The sequence below is a fragment of the Corvus cornix genome, chromosome Z, assembly GCF_000738735.6.
Source record: "Corvus cornix cornix isolate S_Up_H32 chromosome Z, ASM73873v5, whole genome shotgun sequence".
NCBI lineage: Eukaryota > Metazoa > Chordata > Aves > Passeriformes > Corvidae > Corvus > Corvus cornix.
This window is the reverse complement of record NC_046357.1, coordinates 68,545,596-68,560,477: the sequence shown is the minus strand read 5'-3', so window position 1 is coordinate 68,560,477 and position 14,882 is coordinate 68,545,596. Positions and strand designations below refer to the sequence as shown.

At 38.6% G+C, this 14,882-nt stretch overlaps 1 protein-coding gene across 7 annotated transcripts in view; it reads right to left on the bottom strand.

Annotated features, from left to right (window-relative positions):
* PJA2 (praja ring finger ubiquitin ligase 2) overlaps positions 1 to 14,882 on the bottom strand; it is a 49,838-nt gene that overhangs the window by 20,092 nt on the left and 14,864 nt on the right. For 6 of the 7 annotated variants that reach the window (XM_039567033.1, XM_039567035.1, XM_039567034.1 and 3 more), the window contains exons 3-6: positions 11,931 to 12,972; positions 7,530 to 7,715; positions 5,870 to 6,055; positions 3,657 to 3,765 (exon numbers count right to left, since the gene is read on the bottom strand). In XM_039567033.1, the coding sequence (XP_039422967.1) occupies positions 3,657 to 3,765; positions 5,870 to 6,055; positions 7,530 to 7,715; positions 11,931 to 12,972 (1,523 nt within the window). Of the gene's footprint in view, positions 1 to 2,084; positions 2,351 to 3,656; positions 3,766 to 5,869; positions 6,056 to 7,529; positions 7,716 to 11,930; positions 12,973 to 14,882 lie in introns of all 7 variants that reach the window. The other variant, XM_039567037.1, reaches the window with a different exon arrangement.

Here is a 14,882-nt window from a genome sequence, read left to right as displayed (position 1 = left end):
TGTTTTAAACTCAAATTTCACCATACAAAATCTTTAAGACTCCAAGGCTATGGCATATTTGCTACATATATTTGCTGTGTACATCATACACTCAACCATGTAAGACACTAGAAGGATGTCTAGTAGAAAAAAAAAAAATCAAAATCACAGAACTCAGAATATTTGGTTATATTTGCTAAGAAATGTACTAGCTATACCTGTTTGAACAGCAAACAAACTGAAACTGAAGAACCAAGAACACAGAAGCACCAGGTTCACACCCTTAATGAGTTAGTCACATCCCTTAAGTACAGCAACTTACTGTTCCAATCAGCTTGAAAATTATTTACTCTATTGGCCACAAAACTCTCTTAGTAAGAAGTATAAGACAGTGTAATCTGTAATGTTGGGAATACACTTAACCAAAAAGCTCTATATACTAGGGAAACATTGGATTATACAGAAACCTTTCCAGTAGTCTTTCCTCTTAAACTTTCCCTAAAGTTACTAGAGCTGCAATCTGAAAACATGCCTGCACTTGGATCACAGTGACAAGGTAGCTCAAGCAACCACAGTACCACAGATCCAACCTAGCAGGTTTATACTCACAGTCAAACCTCTGTGGGGGAGAAAGTTCAGCATGAGCTAACAAATATTTACAGCTCCTACTGCCACATGTATTCTCATCTTGGAATCTCTCAATTTAAGAGAAAACTTGGGGTTATCCCTAGCGCAGTGTGTGAGTCCCCCTGCAAAACAGGTACACTGCTCCAATTTTACAGCTAATACCCATCAAATTCTGCTACAGCAGAAAATACTACCTTACTAACATTAAGATGATTTTAGAACTTGTAATTGGATTTTGCTACAAGTGCAATGGTCTGAGAATAAACTGTAGGTAAAAATATTATGCTTAATCAGAGTAACTACTACACCTGGAAAAACTAGGCAAGATCCTAGTTCACATAGAAGATCCTAAGCACACAGAAGGTTGCAACAGTAGCTATGTGTCAAACATCTGTTTACACCCAGCATATGAGTATTCTCAAACAGAAAACATTGTATTGCTTGCTTGCTTTTGAAACCTACACATAAGAAACATCATAGACATAAAGCCTTACAGTGACTCTGATGCTTAAAGCCACATTTTCAAATTCAAAGCAAAGCAGTGTCTATTTTATAACTTTTCTAAGGCGTATCTTCAAAATACCTGTACTTCACTCCTCTAATTACTCATGTCACTGCTTACTTCTCCATGTACCATAAAAAAATGCTGGACATTGTTTTGCTAAAATCAAGAGTGCTACAGCCTACAGGGGTTTGAACTCTTCACCTCTGTGAATTGGCACAGGAAATACTTATAACGTCACTGATGCAGTGCAGACAGACAGCCTGTTCTGTACTGCTAATGAAGTAAACCAGACACTCCCAGCTATGTTGTTTCTTTATAACAGATGAAAGAAAAAAAAATTTTAAATCACACATGCATTTTACTACTTTTAAGAACCCAAAGCCTTATAGAACATAGCTTTTCAAAACAAGTATCTAATATTTTCATTACTTCTCCCCTCCAAATGTCACAATTACTTGGGATAGCCCTCTCCCACTCCCTCCCCTCCAATTAATTAAGATACACTTGAATTTTGGATGCTTTATTATGTCATATCCCTCTCAAGTATTTCAAAGCAAGAGTAAATCATTTTGCTTATATTTTCTGAACAATTTTAGCAACCAACTTCATACTAGAAAAATATGTGCTCTTTATTTCTGCTTGAGGTTTGAAGGGAGTATTTGGAATTCTTACTCACAACCTGTGTCGTCCATGTGGTCACAATCAGTACAATTCCTCCTTTTATTACTCAGTTACCACTTTCTGCTGACTAATTCTAAATATGCCAGACTTCTACGCCCACCATAAAGTTTCACACCATTAAGTGCTACTTTCAAGCACAATTGCTATGTAAGAGAATTGGTTTTCCCACATTCACAGCGCCACAGGTACCTCTGTAGTCATCTGCCTGCTTGCTAATGGTGTTCAGTGACACTGTTCCTGGTGACATAAATGCAATTACAGCACCTCCTCAGCCAGCCATGCACATAATCACCTAGGATTTTTTTACAGGTCACTCTGACAAGACTGCACACATTTCTTCTGGCAGAGTAATTAGGCAAATGTTGTTACACAGGAATGAGAAAGAATAACTTGAGTCATAATAAACTCTATCTCCTCTTCAAGTGTTACTGTGCAAATTAAAAAAAAAAAAGATGGGATTAGTTTCCCCTCGCTACACAGATCCTCTTGCTTTGGTGCAAAGGAGGAGGTCAACTGTTTCTGTAGTTCTGTTTTTTTTGATGTAGTGAGAACCAGCATCTAGGAAAGACACAAGAATATACAGCTTCAAAATACTGCTTTTATAATAAGGATATCAACACACCTTCCCCACATTAATGAAGTGTCTCTAAATGAGTAATGCTAACAAGACCCTACACAGCTGGAGAAAACCCTCTGATACTTGATCATGAATGATGACCTCCCATATACCTTGGGGGATGTACAAGGACTGGCAGCTTAAGGCAACAGCCCTTCCACTGCCTTGGAAAAGACCTGTGAAGCTCATTCAGAAAATCATTGACTTTGCACATATCCATGGGAAACAACCCATTATCTATGACTGTTCCACTGCCTGCCAGCTTTAGAAAGCATTTCAAAGTGCCCTTGGTATTTTGTCTGCAAGCACACTATGACATACAGCCTTGCCCTGTTCACCCCTTTAAAGTAAATGCTAGCAGTCAAACTGCCCCTTGCTGCCCTAAACTTATGTCACCCAAAAACCATTCAGTTCAGCTGTTGTAACACCATATTAATGTCTACATATCATTTAACTCTTATTTTGACAAATACCCTGCAGGGGAGATTTCTGGTGATGCAAGAATTGTCGCATTGCATCAAACTGGGTTTCTGCTAGCTCTATATTCACTCTGACATTGACCAACCTATAGTAACAAACAAAAGACAAAGATCATAACCATGCTGGCTCTTGATAATACATACTTTGGTCTATCCAAAATTAGACAGGTGAAATGGGATTAGAACAAGGTAAAGATAAGAGGTGTTTTTTCTTCTGGGTGGTTTCTTTACCTGATTGGGGTTTTTTGTTTGCTTGTTATTGGGTGGGGGTTTTTTAAACTTTTTTTTTTTAAATTTAAAATACACAGAGTCAAGACAGTCAAACACAGAAAAGTCTTCTACTGATAAGTAAAAATTTGAGAAATCCAAATGTACTCTTGCAAAAAAAAAAAAAAAGCTGGGATAATTCGCAGGCACAGATCCAAGTATAAGCTTTCCTTTGTTATGTAGAGAATTTGGCAAAATTCTTTAGAATAAATTAAATGGCATATGTTTATACTGGTAGAAATCAGTAACTTTCTTTCCCTTATGAGGAAAAAAATACATATGCTAAAAGGAATAGGTACCAATCAATGACTTCTTGTAGTACATCCTTTAAAAGAACTTCCAAGATGTATTTTCATGTTTGAAGACCTGAAAGTTCAAACTAACACAGGAAGTATTTTTCCCCCCATTCTCCCAATTTTCAGATTAAGTTGAAGAAGGATTCAACTATAAACATTTGTGTCACAACATCACTGATGTAAGACTATCAAAAATGTTTTAATACCTCCACAGCTTCTAAATGTTCCTCTAGTGCCATAAATGTGAGAAGTTGAGGTTCCATGTAAGGAACAGCTTGAGGAAGTCCTAGGCCATCACCAAATTCATCAAGTAGTCTGAAAAACATGGGTTAGGAAACGGCCTTATTTTCAAAATAAATAGTTGCAACAGAAAGTCTGGGTATATCAAATTATTGCACATCACCTGCTAATAACAGCCAGATACCCAAACAGCTGATTTCTCCCTCCCCTGCCTCAACTGGACATGTAAATAAGATCAAAAGCTCATGGGTCAAGATAACAACAGGGAGATGAGTCATCAATCACCACCACAGGCAAAATAGACTCAATTTAGGAAAAGCCTTAATTTAATTGAAAGGCTGAACCAGATGATCTTTTGAGGTTCCTTTCAAGTTAGGCTGCTCTATGATTCTAAATGAATTAATTGCAAATAAAAATGGATTTGAATGGTGAGAAACAGACAAAAACTAAAACACCTTTCCCTTAGGACTCCCCTTTATTTCCAGGCTCAATTTCACTCCTTCATCCTTGACTCCTCCAAGTTCCCCTATCCCAAGCAGGGCACAGGAAAAGGAACTGGGGTTGTGGTCAGTCCACGGTAGTTCCTCTCTGCAATCACTTTCTCCTCACACTGTTTCCCTGCTCCTGCATGGGTCTTTCCCACTATCTGAAGTCCTTCACTAACTGCTCCAGCATGGGTTGTCCATAGACACAGTTCCTTTAGCAAATCCCTACCTGTTCCACCATGGTCCTCTCCAGGGGCTGCAGGGAAATCTCTTCTCCAGCACCTAGAGCACTTCCTCCCCCTTTCTTTTCTGACCTTGGTATCTTGCAGTGCTGCTTCTCTGACATCATCCTAATTTCTCTCTCACACACTGCTTGCTGTCCAGCATTTTTTATCCTTTCTTAAGTATGTTCCTGGAGGCCCCACCCTGTGGTGGGTCCACTGCAGCCAGTTGGAACCAGCTGTGTCCCACATGGGGCAGTCCCAGCCTCTCAGAGGCAGCTTTGCAGCTCCCTACCTCTGGTCCCAGTACAGTGGTACCACACTCCCCACAATATTTACTTCAGAACATCCTGATAGGAGTTTTTAGTGCGCAAGGGCATAAGTTCAGCTAATATGTTTCATACGTATGCTGTTAGGGTTGTTTTACAACTAACAATCAGATTTTGATTACATCATGTGTCACAATTCATGGCTTGGCAGCTCCTTTGAGCTCTGTTTTAGAAATTCAGAAATCAAATCTTAAAACAGGCACAAGTGAAATCATGAACAGGTCTGCATATGCTCAGCAGACAAAACTTAACAGACCATCATCAACTTTGTTCCTGTTTTTAGTAACTAGGAAGCTTACCAAGGCTAACCTCCAACACTTAAAACACAGCTTCTGTCCCTATCACACAATTCCATTGCTAGCTTACTGCCTGACAGCGTAAGAACACATGCCTTACTTCTAGTTTGGACTCTCATGCATTAGCTCCTTTTATGCTTTTCCACAGTATAACTTCACAAGGAGAAAATATCAGTGTTGGTACGTCTGCACAGTAGTTTATATTTTAATAAGCAGAAGAAAGCAAGTGTTATGCCTCTCACTGGAAAGCCTTCTATCTCATTCTAAAACAAACACATTATACTATTACACATTATACTGTTCTGAATGTGACTCCAATCACTTTATTCCTGGTATATGCAGCATTTTTATAATAAACTTATTGCAATATCCTCCAGTAATCTAACGACAGAAAATAGAGTGAAGCATTCAAAATTATGATAATATTAGGTAAGTGCATGGCATTTCACAGAGAAATAAAATACGTTTATAATAGCTAACTTACACCAGTTTCAAAGGAGGAAAATACCAATTATAAAATAGGAGTGACTTGAATGCTGATTACATTTATATTGCCTTACTTTTGTTATACTTCCACTTGAAAATTAAATGAAAGAATACATCCATCCCTATCATATTTAGGGCACCAAAATTTTGTCAAATCACAGCCTGATTTAGCAAATCTATTCCTTTTTCTCTCATTAGCAGATACATAGCACTTGAAGTACTTTAAACCTTAAAACTGAGATTATCAGTCCTTGAAGCAACTGCATACTGATAGCCATGAGTACTTTTGACATCTTACATAAAAAACAAAATAGTAACTACAAAACCTCTAAAATTAAAGCAGACAACTATCAAATGCATACCTCCACTCCACATCCAGGTCTTCACTCACACTGGAGTCATCCTCAAGGTTGTTATTTCCATCCAACAAGAAGAATCCAAGATGCACAAATTCACTAATTGGATCATTTTCCTCATCACTGCTACTTTCTACGTCGTCTCGGAATCGTAACCAAGGAATTTCACCTTCCTCCAAAAATGTCTGCTCCCTTAATATAAATAAATGAAAAGCTAAAACTAAAAAGCTAAGAGAATTTACAAACACATGTAAGCAACAAAAGCTAAGCATAACACAGACTACACAGGCATGTTTCCTAGACTCCAGAGTCACAGATTAGGAATTTAGCATTTAGCACAAACATTCAAGAAATCCCCAGTGGAATCAGCTCCAGACTCAGCATCTAATGACATCCATGATTCCGTGGCAAAGTTATTTGCCTAATGCTCAAGGCCAGTAGTACAGTAAGCAGCTTGCTTTGCGTTTTCCCTAGTACAGCCAGCATCCCTGTCAGGGTTAATAAATTTGGTACTAAACATTTTCTTATTTATCTACAAGTTCCTAAATGCATTAAGGAGAAAGATTGTCTTGACACTCTGAAGCAGCATCCACAGCAAAACTTGGCCTGAATGTAATGCAAAGAGCTACTACTTGCAAGAGAAGCTATCTAGCAAGAGAAAGACTCCCCTCATTCTTGGATACTCCAGAGGAGCACAAGTCACCTGGATACTGAGAGCCACAGGGCTGTGAGTCCCACTTTCCTTATAAAAGGGAAAATAGGCAGGAATTATGTTAAAGATTGTATTATATTAAGCATAATCTTAATTATGTTAAGATTCATACATTTTCATGCTGTTCATATCAAAGAAAGTTAAAAAACACAGAGGTCCATTATTGTTGTTCTGAAACAGACGAGTTTTCATAAAGTTTTCATGAAGTCACACTAGTTCTCCAAGACCCAAGAATGTGGAAAATACTAAAAAAACATTAACAACAAACTGGACTGCTTGGTAATAGGCAAGTGAACCTAATAGCGGAAGAAGCTGAAAGAACACTTAGGTGGCTTTTGTTTTATAAAGACTCAAACTAGAGTCAATGTTAGCTGCTTAAAAAAAGCCAAGCACACTCTTCTTAGCTATACATAACTACAAATTTTGCCTTATAGCAAAGGCAGCTGCAGTTTATAAAGTACTGAATGACTGGAAAAATAAAGTACGTTTAAAGTTACTAGGGCAAGCAAGTAGTTCAAGTTTAATTACTGATACGGCTGCAGAAAATGAGGAGCAGCAGTGGAATAGAGAAGCAATAAAGCAGAGAGATAAACAAGTTCTTTTCAAGGAGTCCTAACCAGTATCAAGAGGTGTTTATGTAACATGTACATATTTACAACTAACTTGCCAAACTAGCTTTTTGAAGTCAATATATTAAGTCTATTAACCATATTGACACTACATTGTCAATGCACTCTCACTGTTTCTGAATTTTTCATTAGCTAGAACTGTTTGCATGAAATGCCGTATTTTCCCTGATTTGAAATACATACAACTACTCAGATTATTGTGATGCAGGCAAATGATTGCTGGTAACTGCTTTTAGAATAGATGTTATTCTGTGTAGTGCTGTGTGAGTACCCTACTACTGCTGCCAAAAGCTATAGAAAGTTAGCCAATAAAACAAAGGCATACCCTTCTTGGAAACAGAAGTCTATGTTCTCCTCTTTCACACCACTGCTGCTCCTCTGCACCTCAGGGTCATGCTCCTCCCTGCATGGGACAGTCTCCCAGCTTTCATCACTTGAGGACTGCTCTTTTTCCATAGCAGTAAAATAGGAAGGTGCAGACGCAGACCATTCTCCATCACTGCAGTCTGAGCTGCAATTTAAACAAGGCAACAGAGTATGAATTTAAACACTGCTTTAGGGGAAAGAAAACAAACAAATACTCCGCCATTTCCTACTTTTCTATCAACACTGCTCTCAATATAGGCAATTTTTTTTCTAAGAGACATGAATCTTGTGCTATCTATAGATGCATTACAAATCAAGTGTAGAGTTGATTAAAAAAAATAAATAAGTCTGCAAGAAAGAATTCAAGAATTCTGCCTATCCTACTTTGCAAAAGTGTTCTGTTCTTCCCTTGCCTCACTTCCAGAGTACATGAAACAACTCAAGAACATAAACCAGACTCTCTATACATATCTTTCTCCCAGATCACAAAAACAACAGCAGTGGCACTGCTTGATTAACAAATAATAATCAATGTCAGCCTTACCTCTCAGCCAAACAAATCTAAAGTAAAAGCTCTCAGGACATATAAGCCATATAGAATAACTTCTTTAACACAGAAAGATATAATGGATGACTTACTGCAAACTATTTGATTCACTAGCCCAAACAAGATGAATGGCAGGGAGTTTTTCAAAGACAATTTGCTCAGCCACCACATAGAAAAGGGCAGTAAATAAGCTTTGGGCAGCTTAAACAAAATAGTAGTGCTAGCACAGTCTAAGGAAGGATGAACTACTGCTACCATTGGTAATGGCACTTAGATGATTCACTCACTACAGTGACAGTTACTGAAATTCAAAATATAGTCAACTAGCTATGTCCCTTCAAAAAGTTAGGGAAAACATATATGCAAACAGCCAGCATGCTTAAGAGAGCTCATTTTATAAAGCAATCCACAATACCCACAGTATTACTTTCAAATCTGCTAAACCCAGTATGTTCAGGTGTATTCTTACCTCCCCACCTACAAGCTCACTAATTTCCTCCCTTATCGAATATTATGAATACATGTCAATAGAACTTTCAATTTAATGAATTTTAAGTGCTTTTGGAAAACAGCACAGTATACACTGCAAGTTTTACAAGAATAAGTAAGTTCAACACACAAATTATATATAAGCATTTTGAGGCAGGAATATATTTTTCTATCACAATTTTGATGACTAAAAAGTCATGGAAATGAGCATATTCACTAATTTTGGGCTATTTTAATGGATTACTTTAATTTAGAAATCATATCTATTAAGAAATTCTGACAGGTAGTCTAATGCATCTCATATTACACCAATTAAACCTAAATACTGACATTTTTGAACCTTTTGTTCTGTTTGGTTCTTTGGTTTTGGGTTGGGAGTTTTGTTCACTTTGGAATGTTGTTTGTTTTTTATGCTGTTTGATCAAGTTTTTAAATATGTATTTTTTTACAATTTTATCTTAGATACTCTAAGACTACCTGAAATACTCAAATTTCTTGTTTTAGTTGTCTCTATTTTACAATCCGAGAATGACTTCCAACACACTTTAAAATAATACTCCTTTGGTTTTAGTCCAGTTTGCTCACTTTAAGGTTTATACACAAACACTCATTCAAACCAGAAAAGGATATGCCTAAAGCCACTAATACTAAACAACTGAAGAACATTAAATATTTCAGAACTCAAGACTGAACTGTGCTCAATCTGCAGAGCTGAGATGCAGAACATTACTTAATGGTTAGAGCTACAGACTTGTCACTTCCCAAAAGCATAGCACACAAACTTAGCCTCTGCACATTGATTTTCTGACAATAGTGTCTCCCCTGGCTGAATCCCCTCCTAACCTGTACCTGCCATACAGACCAAAATTAAACAGAGTGAGATAATAGATATGATCCTCCTCCCTCCATGCCTGCCCTGAGACATTCCACCACCCTTCCAACTTAGAACATACATGTTTCTTACAAATATGCAAGACTTTCTCCTTCTAACACCACAATAGCTGTGCACCTCCTTGAAGCAAAAATGTGAGGTTGGAGGCCCACACTGCAACAACCAAAAGGTGGATTTCTCCCTGGGTTGGGAAAAAGCTAAAATTGAGCTGAAGGATGTCATTTGACACATATGTCAAATCCACTTTTTATGCAAAACTTCACCATTCAAGAGGGAACATATTACTCCTTTGTACAGACTAATCATCGACAATTTACTTCATAAACATAAGACTTTTGAGGTTCTAGAACATAAATTATGGGGATTCTAAGTTAAAAACATATGACTCCCATTTACTGGTTCAGTTATTGTCATCATCAAGAACATTTCAAATAATCAATCCATGCTTCTTTTTGTCATGCTACAATAACCCATCACTATGCATCATGGAAGCCAATGCTATAATTGTAGAACACATTCCACCTCCTTCATGGTACTTTAATCTTCTAGCAGCAGCATTTCAAAAATGGAGAAGATTATGCACAAACAAAAATTTTTGAAAAGTAAACTTTACAAGTGAAGGATTCATTTGCAAGTACCTTTACTAAGAATCACAGAATTGTCAGGGTTGGGAGGGACCTTTGAAGATCATCCAGTCCAATCTCCCTGCCATCCTGCAATCCAACCTGGAGCCGGTGACACAGGAACGGTCCCAGGTGGGTTTGGAATGTCTTCAGAGAGCGAGACTCTATGACCTCCCTGGGCTACCTGTTCCAGTGCTCTGCCATCCTCAAATCTGAAGTTCTTATTGTGGTAGAACTTGTGTTTCTGTTTATGCCATCGCTCCCTGTTCCTGTCATTGAGCATCACTGAAGAGACAGTCTGCCACCATCCTTCTGGCATCCACCTTGGAGACACTTATTTGCATTAATGAGATCCCCTCTCAGTCTTCTCTTCTCCAGACTGACCAGGAACAGCTCCCACCTCTCCTCATAGGAGAGATGCCCCAGACCCCTCAGCATCTCTGTGGCCTCCACTGGACCCTCTCCAGGAGCTCCTTATCTTTCTTCAACTGTGGAGACCAAAAATGAACACAATATCCCAGATGTGCCTCACTAGGGCCAAGAAGTGCGGCAGGATCACATCCCTGACCTGCTGGCCACACCCTTCCCAATGCATCCCAGGACCCCACTGTCTCTCCAGGCCCCCAGGGCACACACAACTGGCTCATGGTCAACTTGTCACCCACCAGCAGAGCTGCTCTCCAGTGGGTCAGCCCCCAGCCTGTGCTGGTACTGGGGGTTATCCCTACCCAGGTGCAGGACCCTATACCTACACCTTGAAGAAAAAAAGCCCCTATGTCTACTATCCCATTTTAAAATGCATTTTATTCTTTCATGGTTGCAACTCTGCAATATTTTAAGGACAAGATTTTAAGCAAATTAATTTTCATGTTTTTCTCTCTACAAAAACACAGGAAACACAATCTACTAAGCAGGTTAGCTTATGAATGGCAAGCACATGCACAAAAGAGCCACATCAACATCCAGAAGACACGTCTTGTAAAGAATGCTGTGGGAACAGAATCAACAAGATGAAAGCAAACTGGAAGAAAAATAGGAAGAAAGCCATCACAAACACTACTGCAAGTTCCATAAATGATCAGAAAGCTAGCAATGTTTTTACCCTCAAATAACTCAGTTATATAATTCCAAGTCATAGCGAAAAGTTCTCAACCGACGTTTTATGAATAGAAGTTAATCAACGTGTAAGGTTTATCCAAATTATCCTGTCTTTTAGGTGAAGAGCTCAAAACAGGAGGAACCTGAATACTACTCCTTGTGTCAAGGTTGAAGCAATTTGTAAATCTAAAACTGCAATAATTAATAGTTACTTTGGAAATACCTATTAGTCTGAAGAATTTCCATTAAAAAAGGGATTACAAGCAACCCTATCAAGTTATTCTTCAGCTATTACAAGGAACAACAATTTCTTTCAAAAGGCTGGAGACAAGAACATAAATAGGCTGCCATACAAAAAACTGAGATTTGGTCGCAAAAAACCAAATCCTGAAGAATAAGCCTAGAAGGAAACTTTCAAAGCTGAACAAGGCTTTCAGTCTTTACCCTCCATCTGCTCAGTAAAAATGAAATAAAAATAAACAAATAATATCCCTCAGTGATAAGATGCTCTGACTGCAGACATAAGGAAAGGCTTTTTACATTACCAAGAGAGTGAAGAAGAACTGAAAGGAAGAGTTGCCACCTTGTTATCTGATCATATTCTGAAATGCTTCAAGTTTTTATGTCTCGTTGGCTAACATAATGTTCAGTTTTGCACAATATTTACACAGAAGATTCAATACTAAAACAGATATAAAAATGAAATTTTACCTGTCTTCATCTTTGTGGGACATTAAGTAATGTCTGTTGCGGTCTTCAAACTCATTCCAAAAAGCACTGTCACTTAGAACACTGTTTTGTTCTTGAGCTACTGCCTTTCTTCTTAAGTCTATTTCTCTGTTCTTTTGATCACTGTGGATTCTTGAGAGAAAGAACAAACCAGAATTCATCTCTTCCTTGCCATCTCTCAAGGGACACTCAGGATGGCATTGATGGACATCAGCAATTCCAATTCTCCTCCAGGAATCACTTTCCTCTTCATCATCACTAGGGAGATGGTTTTCTCTCTCCAGCTGTTTTGCAGTATTTTGTTTTCTAATTTTAGGTCTCACTACTAGCTCAGGTGAATTTTCTTGCTCAGTCTCTCCATCACTGATGTTTAATACACCAGCAACTGGTAGGGAGCTTCCAATTCCAACATCCACTATATGTTTTATCTGCTGTGTTTCATAACTGTCACCACTCAGGCTAATTTTTGGTATAGCTTCATCTTCAGCAGATTTAAGTGTCCTATTGTTTGGACATGCCAAAGGCATTGGTCCTGCTTCTTCACAATTTTCTCTATAAATGCTGTGGTCAAAAGCAGACAGTCGGGACTGTAAGTCACTAAAAGGCTCCACCTCTTTTTCACACTGGCAAAGTATGTTATCTAGTCTTCCCTGAATTAGACCTGCTGCTTCTCTTATCCAAGAACATTTGTATTGAGCATCCTCTTCCTCTCCATCACTGCTATCTGGCTCATAGGAGTCAATGTTTACAAAAGCAATTCCATTTTTAGCATTCAAATCATTACACCCTCCAGATGTGTATTCTGCAAGGTCCTCAGATTTTTCATACGGATTCATAAAGTCCTGTGAGATTTGGTTGCCTTCTAGACCGTAACAGAACACAGAACATGGTGACGCAGTCACTTCCGAAGATAGGCTTGATGCACTTTGGCGAACAGGTTCTCTAGTGCCAGCATCTTTTGACAAAGGCTCATCTAATAAATCAGCAGAAACTTGAACCAATGGACTGGAACCTTCAGAGAAAGCTTTAAGAAAGAATGCACTGGAATAATCAAAACCAAAAGAAATATTCTCATCTGCAACAACTGCTCATTAAAAAGAAGGGATAATTTACTAGGACTGCAGTGGAAAGTGATAGAAATATTTATCAGAGATGCAGTCATTCTTCAGTAATATATTTACTTTCTCATTTATACAAACTAAGTTTATAGAAATAGATCTAAATTATACAATTCCAGCTACAGATGTGATAAGGAAAAAAGGATTAAAGGAACACGTACACAAGCAGAATTTTTACATTGTTTATATAAAGGGGAATTATAAGACAACAGGAAAACTGAAAGAACATCTCTTTCCATATTGGACTACCCATTCATTAACTGGCTAAATTGTGCCTTCTGCCACACTCAGATAAAACCACTTATTGCTACTATAAATTACATACTAAGAGAACTGTATTTTGTACATGCACCTTTGAGTGCAACTCTTTATAAGAAGAAAATAGCAGGGTTGAATGTGGTATTACAGTTAATAGTTGCTTCATCACGAATGCACTTTAGTTATATTACACTTGAACACTTCTTGCATAAAGAGACAATAAACATCAAATCTAGCAGAAAGAGTTGAAGAAGGTAAAACACGTATACTGCTGCTACTACAAAATCAATCCCTTGTTCAAGTAATTTTTAAACTCCTAACCAAGGAAATAGTCCAGACTATTTTGTCCAAAATCTCATCTAAATTGTTACTCCATGACTAGGTTGGCGAATTCCTGGCACTGGAATCTTATGAGAGCTATGCCCATCAGCACCAGGAATATAGCTTCCAGGAAAAAATACTGTATCTAACTGATTAGAATCTTGAAGCCCCTCCACAAAATTGCTAAGAGCTGAGGCTGGCTGGCAGGGCCCTCTGGAGATCATCCTGTCCACTCCTCTTGCCCAAGCAGAGTCCCATACAGTAAGTTGCCAAGGAACAAATCCAGTCGTATTTTTAATATTTCCATTATTTAATATTTCCAATATTTCCTTCTACCCACCTTCCACAGTTTCTTAGATTCCTAAAGCACCTGGATGATAACTTCATGGCAGAGGTACTAAATGGGCCAACTAGGATAGGTGCCCCCCTTGATTTATTGCTTGATAACAGAGGGTCTCAAGAGCCAAGAGACTGGTGACAGTCTTGGCCACAGTGAGCATGAAGTGATCGAGTTTAAAGTCTCTGGTGATAGAAGGAAAAGTAAAAACTTCAACTCTGGACATGAGAAGAACAGACCTCAGGCTGCTTAGGGCACTAATTAGTGAGATCTGGGGAAAATGCTTTGGAAGGTTGCTGAGGTCAGTGCTGGTCACTTTTTAAGAACGACATCCCAAGGGCACAGAAATAGGCAATTCCAAAAATGTTGGGAAGTCAAGCAAGTGAGGCAGAAGGCCAGCTTGGATGATTAGGGATCTTCTTTAGGAGCTAAAGCAAGAAAAGAAGGTGTATGGCCTGTGGAAGCAAAGTCAGGTGACATGGGAGGAATACAGACATGCTGCTGCCACTGTAGGGAGAAAATTCACGTGGCCCAAACTCAACTGGGGTTGAAGCAGGTCAGAAACGCGGGGGACAATAAAAAGAGCTTTTTTAAGTATGTCAGTGCAAAGGCAGTGCAGAAATAACATCAGCCCATTACAGGAAAAGGATGGTCAACTCACAGACAGGGAAAGAGACAAGGCAGAGATATTACATGATTTCTTTGCCCATCTTCAAGACTGATGAAGAGAGAGTTGATCTCCAAGGCGGTCCCAGCACCCTGAGCTGGAGGACGATGACCATGAGAATGGTCAACTCCCAGTCAGTCCTGAACTTGTATGAGATCTGCTGCTCCTGCTGAATCCGTGTAAATTTAAAGGGCCTGATGGGATTCATCAGAGAGTAGTCAACAAGCCAGCTG